The sequence below is a fragment of the Acipenser ruthenus genome, chromosome 8 (genome assembly GCF_902713425.1).
Source record: "Acipenser ruthenus chromosome 8, fAciRut3.2 maternal haplotype, whole genome shotgun sequence".
Classification (NCBI taxonomy): Eukaryota; Metazoa; Chordata; class Actinopteri; order Acipenseriformes; family Acipenseridae; genus Acipenser; species Acipenser ruthenus.
Genome location: NC_081196.1, coordinates 3,601,373 through 3,620,104, shown reverse-complemented (window position 1 = coordinate 3,620,104; position 18,732 = coordinate 3,601,373). Strand labels below are relative to the sequence as shown.

At 37.7% G+C, this 18,732-nt stretch overlaps 1 protein-coding gene across 1 annotated transcript; it reads left to right on the top strand.

Annotated features, from left to right (window-relative positions):
• The first annotated feature begins 3,509 nt into the window (after nt 1–3,509).
• LOC117972614 (aristaless-related homeobox protein-like) lies at nt 3,510–12,329 on the top strand. The gene is made up of 5 exons (XM_059028092.1): nt 3,510–3,866; nt 4,821–5,370; nt 6,780–6,825; nt 9,158–9,489; nt 11,300–12,329. Exons 1-5 carry the CDS (start codon nt 3,683–3,685, stop codon nt 11,538–11,540), a joined length of 1,353 nt encoding a protein of 450 aa, XP_058884075.1. The 5' UTR covers nt 3,510–3,682; the 3' UTR covers nt 11,541–12,329.
• The last annotated feature ends 6,403 nt before the right edge of the window (nt 12,330–18,732 follow it).

Sequence of the window (18,732 nt, the reverse complement as noted above, 5' to 3'; positions counted from 1 at the left end):
AAATTTTTTTGTGGTCATTGCTATTGGATTGAAGTCTTAGTGCCTCCTGGAAGTTTCTGTCACAGGGTAATGCAATATTCTCTGTTTGTAAGAGTTCACAAGTGAATACCGGGGGTCATTTCATTTGTACTGTACCGTACAGTCAAAACCTGATGTTTTAGAATTGAATTACATACCGGGCTGCTATATCTTATCAGCGGTGCTATTGTTCTAAAGATATGAGCTCACAATGGCACTTTGCTCTATTGTGCGTCTGTAAAGCGAACCTGTAATAATGTATAAACGAGTCTATAGCAGACTGACGACTGACGCGTATACCTGGGTGCTGCGCGTGGCTTCTGCTTCGCGTTCCAAAAGCTCAGACCCAAGTTACAATAAAACATCATCAGGTGAATGCAAATTGTTTCATTTTATTTTATAAGCAGCTTTTGAAGCTTTAAGAGTTCCTTAACCATGTAACTAATTGATTTAATAAACGATTCAATTATAAAACCACTATATATAAAAACGCTGCAATGAATATCGTTTCTATTCTGTAATGACCTGTGTATAATTCTTGCCTGAACAGAAAACAATGTATAGAGCGGTACAGGCCTATTGTGTATTGTCAAGAGTTAGTCTGTGTGGGTTATAGGGGTTCTTTCTCGTTGTTTTATCCAGACAGTAGAAGAGGTTAAAATTAAAATTAAAATATGCAACAAAGTCACTTAATATACAAAGACAGTTTTCAGCATTGTTGTCTTAACACGCAAAGAAATGGTACTGCAACGTGTTTTAATTCAACTATTGAAGTACAAATCTGTAAATCTATTGAGATCTCTTTTTTAAAAAAAAAAGTCGCATTAACGTAATGTGTGGACTGTTTCAATGTAGTTAGAAAATTGAGGTTATCAGATTTGTCTTAAGGTGTTAAACGTTTTGAAAAACCATGTCAAGCATATTAAAAGCACAAATAGAAGCGATGCATATTTAATCCAGAATATGTATGCAGTTATTTCGTGAATATATAAAATAGAGAGACGTAAAAAATACGTTCGATGTTGTTCTCTTCACCCTTGGTCTTTAAACGTGCTCATTTATCCTTTTTTCTGAGGTTTTTTTTTAAAATCATTTTATACTTGGCAGATCTCGCAATATAACCGAGCTGGTATAGAGAAAGAGTAAATTGTAGCTTGTTGAAGTTTTGGGATTGGATTTTGAAAATGATCTTTTAGCAGAGATGGCACTGGGCGGCGGGTGAGGTCACGCCATTCACAGCGGGTTAAATACGCTCTCATTTAAAATTACATTCTCAATCTATCGCTGCACTCGTCTGGATTAATACCAAAAACAGCTCCGTCCTGCACTATCCAAAACCACGGTCTGTGCTCCAGTATTGCCTCCATATCACCCTTTAAGTCAATGATCTTAGTAAATCGTTACAAGTGAAATTGTTGCCTTCTCGTTTACTGTCTCAAAGACTATTAGTGCAGACTCGTCTCAAGACGATTTAATTTCGATGTATGTTCTTCATACTCAATTAGAAATCGGCGTTATGAAGCAGTTAAATGAAGGACATTGAGAAATAAAACCAAGACGCTTCTGTGTATCTATTATATTTAATAACCATTCATTTAAAATATGTTTTCAGATAGACTTTAAAATACGTATTCTCTCTGAAATGCCGTTTGAATGTGTTTTATTAAAAAGCAAATCTAATAGAAAAATAATAATCCAGGATAAATCTATTACACACGTGGTATTCAACATGCTCGGCAGATCTGTCAAGTGGGGAATGGTTTTCTTTCGACCCTGAAATCAAGATCGGCGATTCATTTATTATATTTTCTTGTATTATTATTTTTAACTTAAGAGGCAGCAGTGTGGAGTAGTGGTTAGGGCTCTGGACTCTTGACCAGAGGGTCGTGGGTTCAATCCCAGGTGGGAGACAGTGCTGCTGTACCCTTGAGCAAGGTACTTTACTTAACTTGCTCCAGTAAAAACCCAACTGTATAAATAGGTAATTGTATGTAAAAAATAATGTGGTAGCTACTAAGAAATAAATAATATAAGTTTTCAAAAAGGAAAAATCCGAAGTGTATGTAATGTCCGATGACCGTCTAATGGTGCGCTAATAATGTATAAAAAAGATATGATTTTGAATAAATATGAAAGCGTCAAACCAATCTATTGCAACAGATTTCAAACACGTTATATATACGTTATATATACGTTATATATATATATATATATATATATATAGATATGCCCTATGTATTTCATACTGTAATCTTTATTTAGTTTAATACTTGAATTTTGTGTGCGTCCAAAGTAGACTACATTCTCAAGCAATTCTAATAAACACTAGTGTGTTCAAAATCCGTTGCGTTTAATTCTTCAGTGTTTGGTTTGACAGAAATAGGCTGAATGTTTATCCAAATAAACAGCAAAAATCCGTGTGGGGGGGTCTATATCTTGAGCACAGATCATGTATACGGTACTTTGTACAATTCTAATAATGCTTTGCGACCTGATATATCCATTAAATGCGTCATAATACAGGCAGTGGCAAAATATGGGCTGGAAGGAATCTTGATTGACGAAGGGAGCTGCGGCACTGTAAACTCGGGGTCTTCCGGAGAAGTCATCTATACCATATCTACTGTACCCAAACCACCACACAATAACCCGATCATCTGAAAACAAACATCCCATTGACAGGACTGATGTTGGGACGGGACCAACCCAACATCATCAAACCCACCCAATACTACACAGATGCGTGTTGGTTTAATGAGTGTCTTGTGGGAATGTGGCCAACACACACTGATGCCCACCTGACCATCACGTCAGTATTTTTCATCGCTTTTTTGACAGAGTCGACAATTAGTGTAAATTAGTGGACCCTCCACCGTGTGCCCATGTGCTTAAGAATTAAGCCTAAATCTTATGCACCAGATGTAAATACATCGTAATGTTTGTTTTATTTATTTGAAAAAAAACTTTAGATGCACAATAAAAAAACACACGTGTTGCCAAATGAAATATTCCATGTATCTTACATAAAAAAACGCATGTATGATTGGTGGCTAAATATTTAGTTGAACGATGTCAAATATTCAGATCGCCGCATTAAACACGCTTTTAAAAGGTCGCTCCTACTGATAAACTGAATGGGTGAAAGGTGGCCCTATACTTTATAAATATTTATATGAAGAAGACATATTTATAAGAACTAATTTAAAGCAGCTCGTGGAATGAAGATTATTGATAAAAACTTCAGAAACTGTGACTCCCCTGTCATGGTAACAGAATACAATTTTGGGAATATTTCAATTTCAAAATGAAGTTTAAGAAGCTCGTCTTTAGTTTTATTTGCACGTTTGGTATGGTAACAGGTGAGGAACACGGTCCAGTCCATTAGCAATCCAGTCCGAGCTTTGCTTTCTTCTCGGTCTAATGTCAATGGTAAAGTAAAATAAAGATCCCTTTGCTTTGCTGGGAGCCAATCAGAACGCTCACAACACGTAGATGAGTAGGGAATCTAGAGCAAAGCTGTTGCTGCACAGCGCGCACATGTCATTCATGTCCTGGTTTGGAGGAGCGACTGGAGAAGTAAGGGGGACATATCGAAAGCCACAGTGAGAGAGAGAGAGAGACTCCTAAAGATCAATCTGAAGAAGAAGAAAACTCCAACACCACCATGAGCAAGCAGTACCACGAAGAGATTTCTGAGAGAACAGAGTGTAAAAGCAAATCGCCCACTTTGCTCTCCTCGTACTGTATAGATAGCATTCTGGGCAGGAGGAGCCCGTGTAAAATGAGATTGATAGGGACACAAAGTTTACAGTCACTGCCCGGCCGCAGTGAACAGGACAAGGCAACAGGTAGGAACCCTTCTTCAATCGTCCCCGGTGACCCCTTTACTTTAGAGCAATGGCTCGGGGAGCTGTCGTCACACTGGTTGTGTTTTTGTATACCCACCTTGGTAAGGTCCTGCACAGACTGGCATGCATTATGTTTGTATTGAGAGTAGGGTGTATGTGATGTATGCCTGATTTCATGCCTGCTTTTCTGTAAGCAAAGCACACTGGTAAGATACGCCAACAAATGTGTATTTTCTATGAAGTTTGCGATAAGGTTAGCTGTTACGCAGTAGTGGGTGATATTTCTGAATTGAAAGATCACTTTCCCGCAATGCCTGTTCCTTGAACCTATTTAAAGGGATTACTTGGTTGTTTTTAAAATTGTCTCTATTTTTGTATTGGCTGTTTGCTTAACGGTTCAATATAAAAAGCATCGCGTATGTTTGACAGGCCCAAACTGCTTCCCATCTTACGCGCACGCAAGAATAGCCTAAACCTGTGTTTATGATTGAATAAAATAATACATAGAACACATTATTATCGCTATTGTTATTAAGTTGGAATTATTTCATTTTAAGTGCATGTCTAATAACTGTACATCTAACCCTTTGTTTGTTAGATTTACACGCGATTATAATTTGAAGTTATGGATTTTGAAACTAAAACATGAACAGATCTTTGTGCTAAATATGATTAATAAAGAAACCCAAGAAACAGAAATGACAATTGTCTGTAAAACTGTATTGCAAAAGCTAACGGTTATTAATTTCCTACATTATGTATTTATTTGTACATATTTTACCATCGTTCAGCTCATAGAATATAGAGATATATTTTAGGATTGTATGCAGTAGATATACATTATTATTTGTATTATTGCAGTTATCATGTATCATCTCCAGTCACTAGTGATTATATGAAGTATAATGAAAGACAGCTGATTTTTTTTTTTTTTTTTTTTTTTTTGATTTTTAGATTCCCCTCAAGATAGCCTCTGCTTTGATACAGAGATCCACCTGCCTCCCAAGTTGCGCAGACTGTACGGCCAGGGAGGGAAGTTCTTGGATTCCAGTAGAGGATTTAACGAGCATGGAGAGAAAGAAGAGATCGTTCGAACCCTGGATCAGACCTGCGAGAATCTTAAAATCATCCAGGCGCCGCAGGTCAGCATCAGCCGCAGCAAGTCCTACCGAGAGAATGCGACTTTCAGCCAGAGCCTCGGAGACAAGAGCCCGGAACGCGATCGCGAAGAGAGGATGGAGGTCGAGGCGCTGAAGTACGAGGAGGAGGTGGTGAAGGAGGAAGCGTGTGAAGCAGACCTGTCTCCCAAAGGGGGAGAGGGGATTCAGAACGAGGGGGATGTTAAAGATGGGGAGGACAGCGTGTGTTTGTCCGCTGGTAGTGACTCTGAAGAAGGGATGCTAAAGAGAAAGCAGAGGCGATACAGGACTACCTTCACGAGTTACCAGCTGGAAGAGCTGGAGCGAGCTTTTCAGAAAACACACTACCCTGACGTCTTCACCAGGTACAATCACCAAAGGACTGCTGAGAAAATGTGTGCCAATTCTGTGTTTACACTAGGCTATAGTTCAGAAATACTATTATACACCAGAACTCACCAATTCATACAATGTTATATTTCAATTATGTAGATGTCATTAGCCGAAGTTCTTGCTAACAGATATGATACCTTAAAGTAGGCTTTGTATTTATACGCAAGAAATTAAAGTGTGTTCTCCGGGGGAAAAACATTCTTACCTTTAGCCCATGCCTGTAAACTGAATATTATTAAAAAGCGGTCGCTTACACCATTTTAGCATGCAGAGAACTCGTCTGCAACAAGCATTTAAAAAAACTCTGGTGTTCTATTGTTGATGAGCGCATTTTATTAACAACAAATGGTTTCCCTTTCAGGCATTTACTATAGAACAGTCGCAAGGGCAGAATTCTGTATATTTTATTATTATTATTATTATTATTATTATTATTATTATTATTATTATTATTATTATTAATAATAATAATAATGATGATATCATTTCGAACTCTTAGAATAGGCCACTGATTGATTCAGTGTTCAATGTTTTCTATTAATCAGACTTCGCCCGTTATATGTATATAAAATATGCAGTTACTGTATTTCAGGCTTGCAAACCGAGTGTAAGAGAAGGCTCTTTAATGTATTATTTTATGTCATTTATGTATTTAATATTGCCTAACCGTTTCTTTTATTATTCGTCTAGTCTTTTAAGAAACTAAATAAACCCGTCTATTGCGTGTAGGCGACACGCTGCAATGCAATTATTCGTTAAAAATGTACATTTTGACACTTTTTTTTTTTATCTAAAACAAAATCACGAAAACACAGTGTAATTTTACAAGCATTTAAGCAGAAATCACGCGATCCCCCTTCCATCAAACGCACGACAGGTGGCAACTCAGAAGTTTTATCACATTTCTGCTCAGCAAACAGGTTTTAAGGGGCGCGTTTAAGATAAGACAAAATGTCAATAGATTTGAAAAAATCCGGATTTTCATTCTGAAGAAGGGAGCACTATTATTACACGTTTCTGTTTATTTTATTTTCTGATATATAACTATTCGGCTACTGGTTATTATAAAATGAAGCTTTAACGTGTAGGCTGGACCATATTTATTTCAAACGGATACACCACTATGAGGTTTCTGGGAAAAACTGCGGATTTCTATACACGTCATCACCCGGGATTCCTGTGTAATATGCTATAGGATTAATCTAATTAATCTCAGTCTAGATTTAATTTTTTTTTATAGGTCGATAGTCAAAATATGAAATTAGAAACGCGGCTTTGTCGTAAAATGGTGTGGCGTTTAGCATTACAGTAAAGCATATGCGTGTATTTAATATGTGTTTACAGATGCTTCTATTCATTGTGTTCTGGCTCATCTTTTCAGAGAGGAGCTTGCTATGCGACTGGATTTAACAGAGGCCAGAGTACAAGTAAGTGTTTGCATTTCCGTTTTAATTATGGTATAGCACACCATGGTATAGCAATTATACCTGTAACGGTGTTGTGCTTGTATGATGCTCACACTGAGGGCATAGCTATGTAGATACGTGCTATAAAGCGAGTGCGTTTGAAAGGACCCAGCTCGCCATGCAGGGAGGGGGGCTGAAACATGTTTTAAATTAGAAGCAACAACGACAATAATAATAATAATAATAATAATAATAATAATAATAATAATAATAATAATAATAATAATAATAATAATAAAACCTTTCTTAAACAAATTATTTCTAATTTTATTCCAATAATCTGTGAATGTAAACTATCTAAAAAATATTACAAATACCAGTTACCTACTAAAATAAAATAACATGGACTACATATGAAGATTATTATTATTATTATTATTATTATTATTATTATTATTATTATTATTATTATTATTCAGCATATGGAAAAACTAAGTGGCCTATTAAAACTATCCCTTCATTATGAATCAAAACTGAGCATAACAATGACTAACATCTTTTAAAAAATAAATAAAAACTGAACACTATATTAAGAGTTAATTCTTAACTTTTATTAAATTGCGTTTCTATAGGCAAACCATAATTTCCGCTTGTCGAATTCGATTACATGCAAAACAGCTATTTTAGGTGTGATTAAGTGAACAATTGCAATTCATAAAAGCACACTTAGTGCTAGAGCAAACACGGCTGTTTGAGAGTAAAATTGTATTTGATTTCCCATTGCCTGCCAGGGAGGGGGTGCTGGCTAATGGTATTTGATTTCCCATTTTGTGATTGCAATAGCCCCGCATTGATCTGATGCCTGGCTCTGTCAGCGAGTGGAATGCTATTAAAGGTGTTTGCATCAGAGCAGGGCCTGCATTTCCCAACCCGGGACTCATAACCAAAGAGACAATAAACACTGGGAAGCCCTGATTGCCAGCATAAAACAGATGTCAGTTTGGGTTTCAAGCACAGCGAATCACTTTACAGTTACAATGAAGCGGTGATAAAGACTAATAAATTCCATATGGGCCATTTAATACCGAACAGCGTCTTGCATTAAGACAGTAACGAGTTTTTTTTTTTTTTTTTTTGTAACCCCTCCCAGAATCTAACTGTTTCTTCTGTTGACACATTGTTCAATTGTCAGACAGCGGCGATGGTGATAGCACAGCAGTATATTTCGGCTTCGAAATTGAGGGAAAGTCGTGGGAAAGTTAAATAACTTTCCTCGTGAAGGAACAGCCCTTAGAGAGAATTTAATTTAAAGAGTATTAATTGTTATTAGCACCCTTTCAGATTCTCCGTCGCCGCCTTTTGTCACTGCGGCTGTTGTAATGATCCTGCCCTTCTATATTAAGGTAGCTGTACACAGATTTTAATTAGCAAGCGTTCGGTTTACGGGCTCTTAAAGGAACGGGAATGAATAATTAGGATGACTTTTTCGCGCATTTGTCACCTTTAGAAGAACTTAAGCCTCTATTTTAATCAACTATAACGGAGGTATTTAAAAAGAGATAAATACGCTTGGGTGATGTAGTTCAAGCATTTATATTTTACGACTACATTCATTAGTTACTTTTACACATTATTAATAGCAATACATATGCTTATTAACAATAGAATCAAGCTAATCGAGATGAAGGCTATAGTTTTAAACATTTCAAAATGTGTATCATTTTATATGCATTTTCCTCCACAGTATTTTTGAGAATAGCGATCAGTTCCTTCCCTGTTGCATTGCAATGAGAACGTACTTGTTTTTAAGTTTAGCATTTACCAATAATAATTTCTAATGGTAATTTAATTAAATATTGTCGGCTTTAAATAGATGTTTTGTAGGAGAAACACATCTGTTGATTTAATAATTTTTATGTGATACATTTCTTTACATTTTTTTTTTCTGATAAAACTATTCCCAAATATACAGAACAATAAATAAATAAATACACTTTAATTTATATATATATATATATATATATATATATATATATATATATATATATATATATATATTAACAATCTTTTTTTTTAAATAGGGCACGTTTTTTTCTATTTTTTAAGTACAAAATACAATGTATTGTGGAAAAAAAAGAACCAATCTCTGGAAACCGTTCTCATGTTTTATTCTGCAAGACAGCAAAAATAATAAAATACATGTGTAAACACACATTGTGTTGAATCTCTGAATAAAAACATTAAAACACAATTTTTTAAGTCCTTAAATGTATCACACATTGTTGAGAAGCCAGCACAGACACAGTCACTAGAGCACAGAAATGCTGATCCCTTCTCTCTGTCTGACTTGCAGGTCTGGTTTCAGAACCGCAGAGCCAAGTGGAGGAAGCGTGAGAAAGCTGGAGTGCAGACCCACCCCCCTGGACTGCCGTTCCCTGGCCACCTGTCTGCAGTCCACCCCCTGAGCCCCTACCTGGACAGCAGCCCCTTCCCTCCCCACCACCACGCCCTTGAGTCAGCCTGGAACGCTGCTGCTGCAGCCGCCGCTGCAGCCGCCTTCCCAGGCCTCCCTCCTCCCTCGGGGGCCTCTGCTCTACCCCCCACCGGGGCCCCCCTGGGGCTCAGCACCTTCCTGGGGGCCGCCATGTTCAGACACCCCGCCTTCATCAGCCCTTCCTTCGGCAGGTAACCCTCTAAACAGCCCAGGACCCTCCCTGTCTTAAAAGAGTGCCAGGAGCAGAAACACAGACCTTTTTTTAGAAACAGTCATGAATACCAATCCTTATTGGGGTAAAACAGTCTGTAATTGAACCACGAGATTACAATTACAAACAGTTCCCTCGCAAGCCTGGACATTAGGGCTGTTGCCACCCACCTTTTATACAGACGGCAAATACAGGGGCACGAGGAACAATCAGTTCTGCTGTGTATGCTTCCTTGTGTCTCATTATCAAATGAAATATACGAGAATGGGATTTCCATATTTAAAACTGCTATCAAAAGATTATCAAATGATTAGTTTCCCTTTGAAATACAAGCACATGTTGGTGTTCCTTTTTCAGCAGTTGTATATACTGCGTAGACCCTATTAATCATACACCAAATACTATTCAGAAAAGCAAACAATCAATCAAATAAACGGGAACAACCGCCCCTTACAGCAATACAAAACAATGTTCTTTACATTTATGGCAAACACATTTTTCAAGAAACTACTACTGTCACAAAACAGCATTTTAAAAAACATGAACTAAACGTTTTGCCTTCCCTGTAATGAAAGTAAAACATCTAGAATGACAGCACAGATGCAAACAGCAGAATTGAACTATTTTTCATATCCCGGTCACCTCTTGGTTGATCAATGCTATCTTAAACATATGTGAAAATAATGAATAATACTGCATCAAGATTAAAATGTGTTAGCCCTAAAATGTGGAATTGATATTGCCATTTGTTTTCTTTCACTGTGCATTGGTTCATATATATCAGTGAGAGATTGAACAGCATTCTGTTGAATAATGTACACCTCTGTCCATCAGCTGTAAACACAAAATCGGAGCTATCATTATCTCAAAAAGGTAGATTGCCATTTACATCCACCAAACTGCAGTTACATCTAAAAATGTAAGTGACATGCATGCAGACAGTTTCTCTATATTCCCATCTTCTGATACTCCTAAACAAGTTTCATCATAATAGAATAAGCACTTTTCTAGAATCCAGATGTGTGTACAACTAGAATGTGACTGACAGGGACAATACAGGCACAGGGACAGTAGAGACATCTGGACAATACAGGTACAGGGACAATACAGACATCTGGACAATACAGGTACAGGGACAATACAGGCACAGGGACAATACAGGCACAGGGACAATACAGACATTGTTTTTATTACACTGCAGTGCTTCATCAAGTTTAAGCGTCTAGGATGGTCATTTTATTAGGGCTATATTATTTATCAAGAATTAATTTTATTTAAAAATGGGCTTATTCTTTTTGTAGTGAATTGTTTTCTTTTATTGATCTCTGGTGCCGTTTCAGTGATCCTTTGTTTGCTTTACTGTATATCCCATTGTCGGGCATACGGAGTGTGAGTCGCACACAGTTATGGAGCTCATGGGGAGTCGTTAGATCTGGACAATATGTCTATGCAATGTGTCACTATAAATATCGCCCATGTGAAAACACCTACTTTAACTGATAGTGCATTCCATTGCAGGTTTACTACACTCTGAATAGTTGGGCTGCACCGTGACTTCAGTGTTTGTGCATGTTAGGATCATTATAATTATTCTCTGCATGCACATAAATACTGTAGCCTGCTAGCATACTCTGCACAATCCAAGTGTACATAGGATATTAAGCAAAATGTGTTTGATTATGAAAAACAAACCGCCAATCCCCGCTAAAAGACGCTCCTATTTAAAGATTTCTAAACCTCTCCACCTGATACACGGGCTGAATCTGATTCCTCTCTCCCGTTCCTCACAGACTGTTCTCCACCATGGCTCCCCTGACCAGTGCTGCCACAGCAGCAGCCCTGCTTCGACAGCAGGCCCCGGCCGTGGAGAGCGCGGTACAACCCGGCAACCTGTCTGACCCAACCTCCGTGGCGGCAGACAGACGGGCCTCCAGCATCGCGGCGCTCAGGCTGAAAGCGAAAGAACACTCGGCGCAGCTGACACAACTGAACATCCTCCCCGCCAACAATACCGGGAAAGAGGTGTGCTGAGAACCACGAACCTTAAACAGTGACGAGAGCAAGACCACAATTAAATACATAGATACATAATAACAATACTACTACTACTGAACTACTACTACTAATAAAACTGGCAACTAATACATGGGGTTAGATTCCCACGTCCCCACTCAGTGTGCCGAGTTGCTGAGAGAACATTAAAATGAAAAAAAAAACATTAAAGGAGAACTTTCCGTTCATAGTGCGTTTCTCTTTCATATAAACATTAAAAGATAGTTACTGTTCACTTCTTTCATGGAACATGCAAAGTCACAAACACCAGAGGAGTCATCCAAGGACTCGTAAGAGTCAGGCGTTGTGTTTCTACAGCGTGCAGGGTGCATCCAGAGCATCTCCTCGGTCTGGGCCTGTTATGGAAACACTTTCATCCCCAACCAAAATAAGTGTAACCGTCATGTTCTGTAAAGAACATTGCATCCCGTGTATTACTGTGGAAGAACACCTTCATCTGTACATTGCCAGTTATGAATAAGCATTATTTAGTATAATACGTTAATTTAAACTCAAACATCCCTTTAAAATGAGCAGGGGGTTGAGTTCAACATTGGGGAATGGATTCGGCTGTGCCGCCCTACAAGGATGGCTAACGCGGTGCACCTCAGTAACACAGGAGTGTTCATTTCTTCATTCATCGCAAGCAAGGTTTTTATACCAAAGGGAAATATACTGCCAGATTTTTTGGACTGGTTTAAGTCACTAAACTCTGATTAGTATTTCTGTAAATAACATTGTAATTAAGAAATAAAAATGCAAAACAGAGCTGTGTATATATTTGAAATGTAAAAAAAAAACAAAAAAAAACATTGCACTTGATATGGTGTTGTCAAATTGTTATTCTGTAGACTACCTGTGTTTGTGAAGGAAAAAAAATAGGTTCCTAGAAAAATATTTATGTCTGAGCTCTTTATTGACCTTATTAGCCATAGAAGGTTTTTGAAAACCTTGAAAGGCAACGGTGTAATGTCATTGTTTTCACTTGATTTCCTTGGTATGAAACAGAAAAGTGGCATACTGAAAAATAAAATAAAAATATTCAACAAATAATTTCAGTTCCTCTGAGTTTATATTAAGCCAAAAATAAAAGAAGTTCAACAGACCCTTACTAAGAACGTAAAGTCTTACAGAGAAATACAGCGAAAATACCAACGTGTAGGTCAACTGCAAATAAACGCCTGACCGCTGAACAATAGCAACAGTATAACAACGAATATATATATATATATATATATATATATATATATATATATATATATATATATATATATATATATATATATATATATAATTATATAAACAATGAATATTCATTCCGTGACATTTTCTTCAAATGCTTGAAATGCTTAATAAAAAAATATTTAGCTAAATATTGTCTTTTTACAGAATTCTGAAACTATATCTGTGCGGGACAGCAATAATAATAATAAAATACAAAAAAAACACACACACAATCTAGAATGCAAATATTTAATTTGATTTTTTCAAAAAAACACTTCTCGATACAGGTGGTTTTGTGCCCGTCATAAAATTGAAATTGATGCGATGGTTTATTGGCAGAATTCCCGTGACGTGTGCGAGTCCTACCTGCACATTGATCATCTGGACCATTCTCATGCTTGCTTAACAACACTTTATACTAAAGAAAAACACAAACACTAATCACCTCAAACATGCGTTAGCTGCTATATACCATAAGGGTTGTCATAAGGTCGGCGTGTGTCGTCTCTCGACTGTTTAAAAAATAATAATAATAATAATAATAATAATAATAATAATAATTTACGCCACGGTTTATCAAATATTTGCAAGTCTGGTGCCATGACTCTTAATTTTCGCCCAAATTGCTGCGCATCTCCCAGGTAACCGAGTTTGCTGTTAAACACGGTCTCCAGGCCGCAGTCTGGACTCTTGTTTGCTGGATCCGCAGTTATTTAACTGTTGCTGTCTGCCGTGTAGACAGTCTGCGTAGATGGCTTGTTTAACAGTGGGTGCCAACTTGTCCCATTAAGAGCCGATTTTAAGTCATTAGTCTCGGGAGGTTTTATTTTGAAAGGGATGTTGTTGAAGTGTCTGTTTCAATGGGTTCCCCGTTTACACGCTAATAATCTTTAATCTCATTCCTCGAGGGTGGTTCTGTAGCGCGAGAGAGGAGAATAATTCAAATAAATAATCATAATCGCTTTAAAAATACAAACAAGGCGAACGAATTCATCGAAATATGCAGATTCAGGTATTATCTGACTTTATTAAAGCATGTTGCAAATAATTATATGGACAAAATGTATTGGTTCTAAAAAAAAAAAGTAACCACATTTCAAACAACGTTGCACTATATATATATATATATATATATATATATATATATATATATATAGATAGATAGATAGATAGATAGATAGATAGATAGATAGATAGATAGATAGATAGATAGATAGATAGATAGATAGATAGATGCTAAATAAACGTATTTGATATATTCAACATGTGTCCACCCGGGGCCGAAAGGGAAAGGCCTATAGCCTCTAAACTATTATAATAGGCCTGCGTAAAGCAAAACATGAGTGTTTCAAATAATACCGAGTTGATGATGGTGACAGTACTTATGAATGTGTTAAACTGTGAGTTACAATGCGGTCGGATTACAATGTAAACCGTAATGACCACAATAACCCGCTGTAGCGAACGTTTTCAATGGCGCAAAACTGGTAATAACATCTATGATGCCAGCCTTGTCAAAGCTGGTCCTTTTCTGATTAATGGAGTAACATTAATCAGAAAAGTGCCAGAACCGGTGCCATTATTGCAGTTAATGAACTCCTTTCAGCAAAGTAATTTTCTCCCATTTGACCCGTCCATGGTGCTGAATCAAATCGCGTGAAATTACCTCCTCGATTAATCTTTCTCTTTATTACTTGGTCCAATGAAAAGCTTTTCCTTTCCATGTTTACAAGACCTAATCCCATCTCATTCTGGTGCTGCAAACAAGCACGATCAGAGAGAGAGAGAGAGAGAGAGAGAGAGAGAGAGAGAGAGAGAGAGAGAGAGAGAGAGAGAGAGAGAGAGAGAGAGAGAGAGAGAGAGAGAGAGAGAGAGAGAGAGAGAGAGAGATTCGTTTAACTCTGTTCAGTAGGATCGGTTCTAATTCCACACTTTAATATTCCACATAAATATCACGCGTTAAAGACCCCCTGACTTCGATCAAGTCCGTATTAAACATTTGACACGTCACGCATGCCAAGCTCAGAGTGTCTTTTCAAAGAAGCATTAAGCAAAGAAACCAATTCACTCCTCCTTGTAAACCTCCCCAAGTGCTGAATGAGGAGGAGGTTTTTTTCTTTCTTTCTAAAAAGGCCACTGGAGCGTATTTAGGGGATTTATGAGGTTTTCCAGAATGGTGTAATCTTATTGTGAACATTATCAATGAATGGCAACCCAATTTGCTCCTAATATCTGGGAATGCTTGCTACAATTCAGAGGGATCCTGCACTCCGGCCTGAAAGCGACACTCCCTCGAGGCTTGAGCCACGGTACCTACCAGGAATTAGCTCAATTACTTTCCCTCTGTATTATTCTTTGTGACAAAATGTCCACCGTCAGAGGCACCCTGTTGAAGAGAATTCCTTGACATTTTTTATTTGCGTTTTTAGTTTCCAACCAACTTTTCTAAAATACAAATTTGCTTTAAAACCCTACACTGCTAAATACAATGTGTTTCCGACAGAACGCTATACTGTTATACAATCCTGCACTTATGAACACATGTATATTTATAATTAAACTATTGCCATTGTAGGAAGGGTGTTTGTTTATTATTAATATAATATTGCAAAATGTTTACAATAAGACTACATATTGAAACGCATTGTTTTTTCATCCGAGAGACTATAAAAAACAGTAAGTGACAATGCGCTTCTTAAATGATCATTACTTGACCTAAGAAGTATTTACTTTCCAGTAAACACTTATCAAGCAGGGGAGCCGATTGATTAAAACTGGGTTGTGTTGTTTGTATGCTCATAAAGACACAGCCATGCTCTGGAGCCTAGTAGTCGAAGCTGAAAGTACTTTACTTGTGCATGAATGAACCACGAATTTCCTCCCCCGGATCGCTCCTGCAACTTTCACACCCCTGAAATCAAACCGATAAGCCGCCTGATAGAAACTCTGCCGCCGCGCTCCCTTTGGAATTGTTTAGAAAGAAAAAAAAAAAAGTGAATCACTGGTAGCACTTTCTACTTTTTTTCTGGCTTGCCTTAATTCGCCTCTCTTTTGCTCTCATCCAATTAGCGCAGTGTATTAAGCGGTTTATCATCTCATAGCAAGCTATTCAGAGAAACCAGGAGAACACTTTGCAATAGAGCCTCCTCTCCTTTGACACCCTCAGGTACTTACATATTCCACTGTGCTATGAATAATAGGGGGAGAATAGAGCACTAATTCCCTCATCAAAGAATGCCTTGTCTGCTGCTTTGCTCAACACCACCATTCTAATCAAAAGAAAGGCAATAAAGCTTAGCATAACAAAACGAAACCTACTTATTAGCTTAGTGGTTAAATTAATGCAAAAACCACTGCTATTCAACACCGTGGACTGAAAACACCCTCCAGCAAACTGGATAATGCTCCCAGAGAGCTGGAGGAATTTCAGGGTGAAATCTGAAGCCGATATAGATGACTTAATCTACTAAATTGCTATATAAAGGCATTTCGCAGGGATTGTGGCAGTTCACAAATGCTTAATCTCTATGATTCAATTGATTCCGTTGTCATTATGAGGACGTGAATTCATTACACGTAGATATAAATATAAATAGGCAGGCTGGAGACCACAGCTCTAATACATGCGAACATCAGGCATACAACCACACGGTGATGTGGGATCTTATTTATTAGTTATTCATTTATCTAGAGATTCTGGAAGAGTTTGCTGATATATATATATATATATATATATATATATATATATATATATATATATATATATATATATATATATATAAAATCATCGACATATGCACATTCAAGTATTATCTGATTTAACTAAAGTATGTCGCAAATAATTATATGGGTAAAATATATTGGTTATATGTATTAAAGACGGTAAATGGGCATTTTAGATGTATACCGTATCATGGTTTATGGTTAAAGAAGAACACGCTCCTTCAATGTAAAATAGAGTAACCTATATTATATTTTGTGATCAGATCAACATGTCAACGTGAACAGTAGGCTGTTTATGATCTTTACTACATTGTGCATTTGGTGCAATTCTCAGCTTCCTGTAATTGTGAGAAATGGAAGATACAGATAGATTTGGATTTTCAATCTGTTTAAAATATCGCAGAAGTGCTCTCCTGAATGGATACGCATCATAGTGGTATGCGTGTGGACATGCAGTCACAGGTTTGCACAGGGCAAAGACAAGGCAGAGGCTATGAGGCAGAGCACCCAAATGAACAGATCTGTCAACTTGAGAGTTATTCTTTACCATTTCAGTAAATCTAAACAAACAACCGTGTTTGGCAGATTTTCAAAAGGTGTTTTTCTCAGGCGCTCTTGATGCGGCTAATCCAGCTGTTAAAAACGCCTTTCTTTAATGCAAAATATGACCAGCTTAAATAGATTTATACTTTAAACCCTCCTGTACGTTAAATATGCTAGAACAGAGCGTTTTGAATATTCACAGTCTATGACCAAAACCCGAAGCCCAGTTTTTATGGTATAAATACAGAAACTGCGGCTTAAGTACAAAAGTGCATTGAAAGTGCGAGCCGTGATTCAATTGTTGAAGTTGTTTTAAGACTGAGATCTTGACAGCCCTGCAATACCTGGAGTAGTTTTCCTTTTTGCGAAGTTGTATGGGATGCTGATGAGCATTTATATAATTGGATCCCTCTGGCAGGTCAGGTGATAAACGATCAGACATCAGGCAACAACGGAGCCTGTGTGCTGCTGTTTGCACTTACAGCTGTCAAGTGAACGATTCGAGCTCAGATCAACTTTTAAAGAAAAGGAAGGTGACAACACAGGGCTCAGCATCGCTGCTGAATCGCAAGACGGTGCTGGCAATGTCAAGCCCGTTTTACTGAATCAAAAAACAACGACACCCAAGACCCAGAACCGATGACTTGCTCCCAGATATCTTTAAGGAGATCAAATGATTACTTTGCATTCTATATACAAGATTTTGCAACTATATATTTTCAGCCATTCTTCACATATTAAATGTCCCTGCATTGAGAACAGCATCATGAACTAGGCAGACACCATATATAAAAAACAAAACAACTTATTTCCTCCATGTTGCACCATAGCGAAAATGCATCCCATTGCAATTCATTATTCAGCCCCTCACATTTAAAAAAGGCCTCCTGGTCATTGCACCATGTTCAGAAAGGTGCTGGTGTGAGCTGACTCACCTTACAATCCTGGCAGAGCAGCACCACAGCTTTGCTCATCTTTCAAAAGAAAAAGCAAAAATTACAATTAGAAAAGGCAGGACCTGGAGCAAGGACATGATCCTGCAGGGCTGGGACTGGTCTTGCCAATTCTATAATGATCACCAAAGTATGCATGTAAAATAATTTAGTGAAGGGTTAATAAAAATGCGCTTGCCAACAAATGACCAGACAGACAGGGTTGTTTCATTGTTGCTTTTTAATTTGCCTCCTCCAGCTAACACATCTCCTGAAGGGACATACCCAGTACGGTACTAAAGAAAGAATGGTTTGTACCATTTCAATTGCATGGATAGACTTCTTCACTTTAATCCTGGGTCAGTGTGCTGGAGATGCATTGATACAACATCACCCCCACTTTCTCCCCCGCATGTGCATGTCGTGCTTGGTGCACATCTTTTGCTTCGTGCTGTTCCACATGGTCCTCGACCTGGCCAGGAGTTACATGCTGCCACCTAGCAACGTTATGCTGGAGCATGGGTTGAACTTTCACAGCTGCACAGATAACACAAGATCTACATCAAACCTGCTACAGCAGATCTCTCTCCTAATTCAACATGGTCTCCTTCAATGACATCAAGTCCTGAAGGCATGAAGTTGGGTTGTACATGTTTTGTGAGTTTGGCTGACACGATTTGAGGTCTGTATCAATGAAAATGTTCTTCTAAATGATTTAAATTATACTCGTAGAAAAGACTTAAACCAAA

Excerpts from the sequence above, each read along its gene's own strand:
- LOC117972614 (XM_059028092.1), top strand. The coding sequence starts at position 3,683 with ATGAGCAAGCAGTACCACGAAGAGATTTCTGAGAGAACAGAGTGTAAA. Across the intron at positions 3,867-4,820 it reads TGAACAGGACAAGGCAACAG|ATTCCCCTCAAGATAGCCTC; the intron begins GTAGGAACCCTT and ends TTTGATTTTTAG. Across the intron at positions 5,371-6,779 it reads TACCCTGACGTCTTCACCAG|AGAGGAGCTTGCTATGCGAC; the intron begins GTACAATCACCA and ends TCATCTTTTCAG.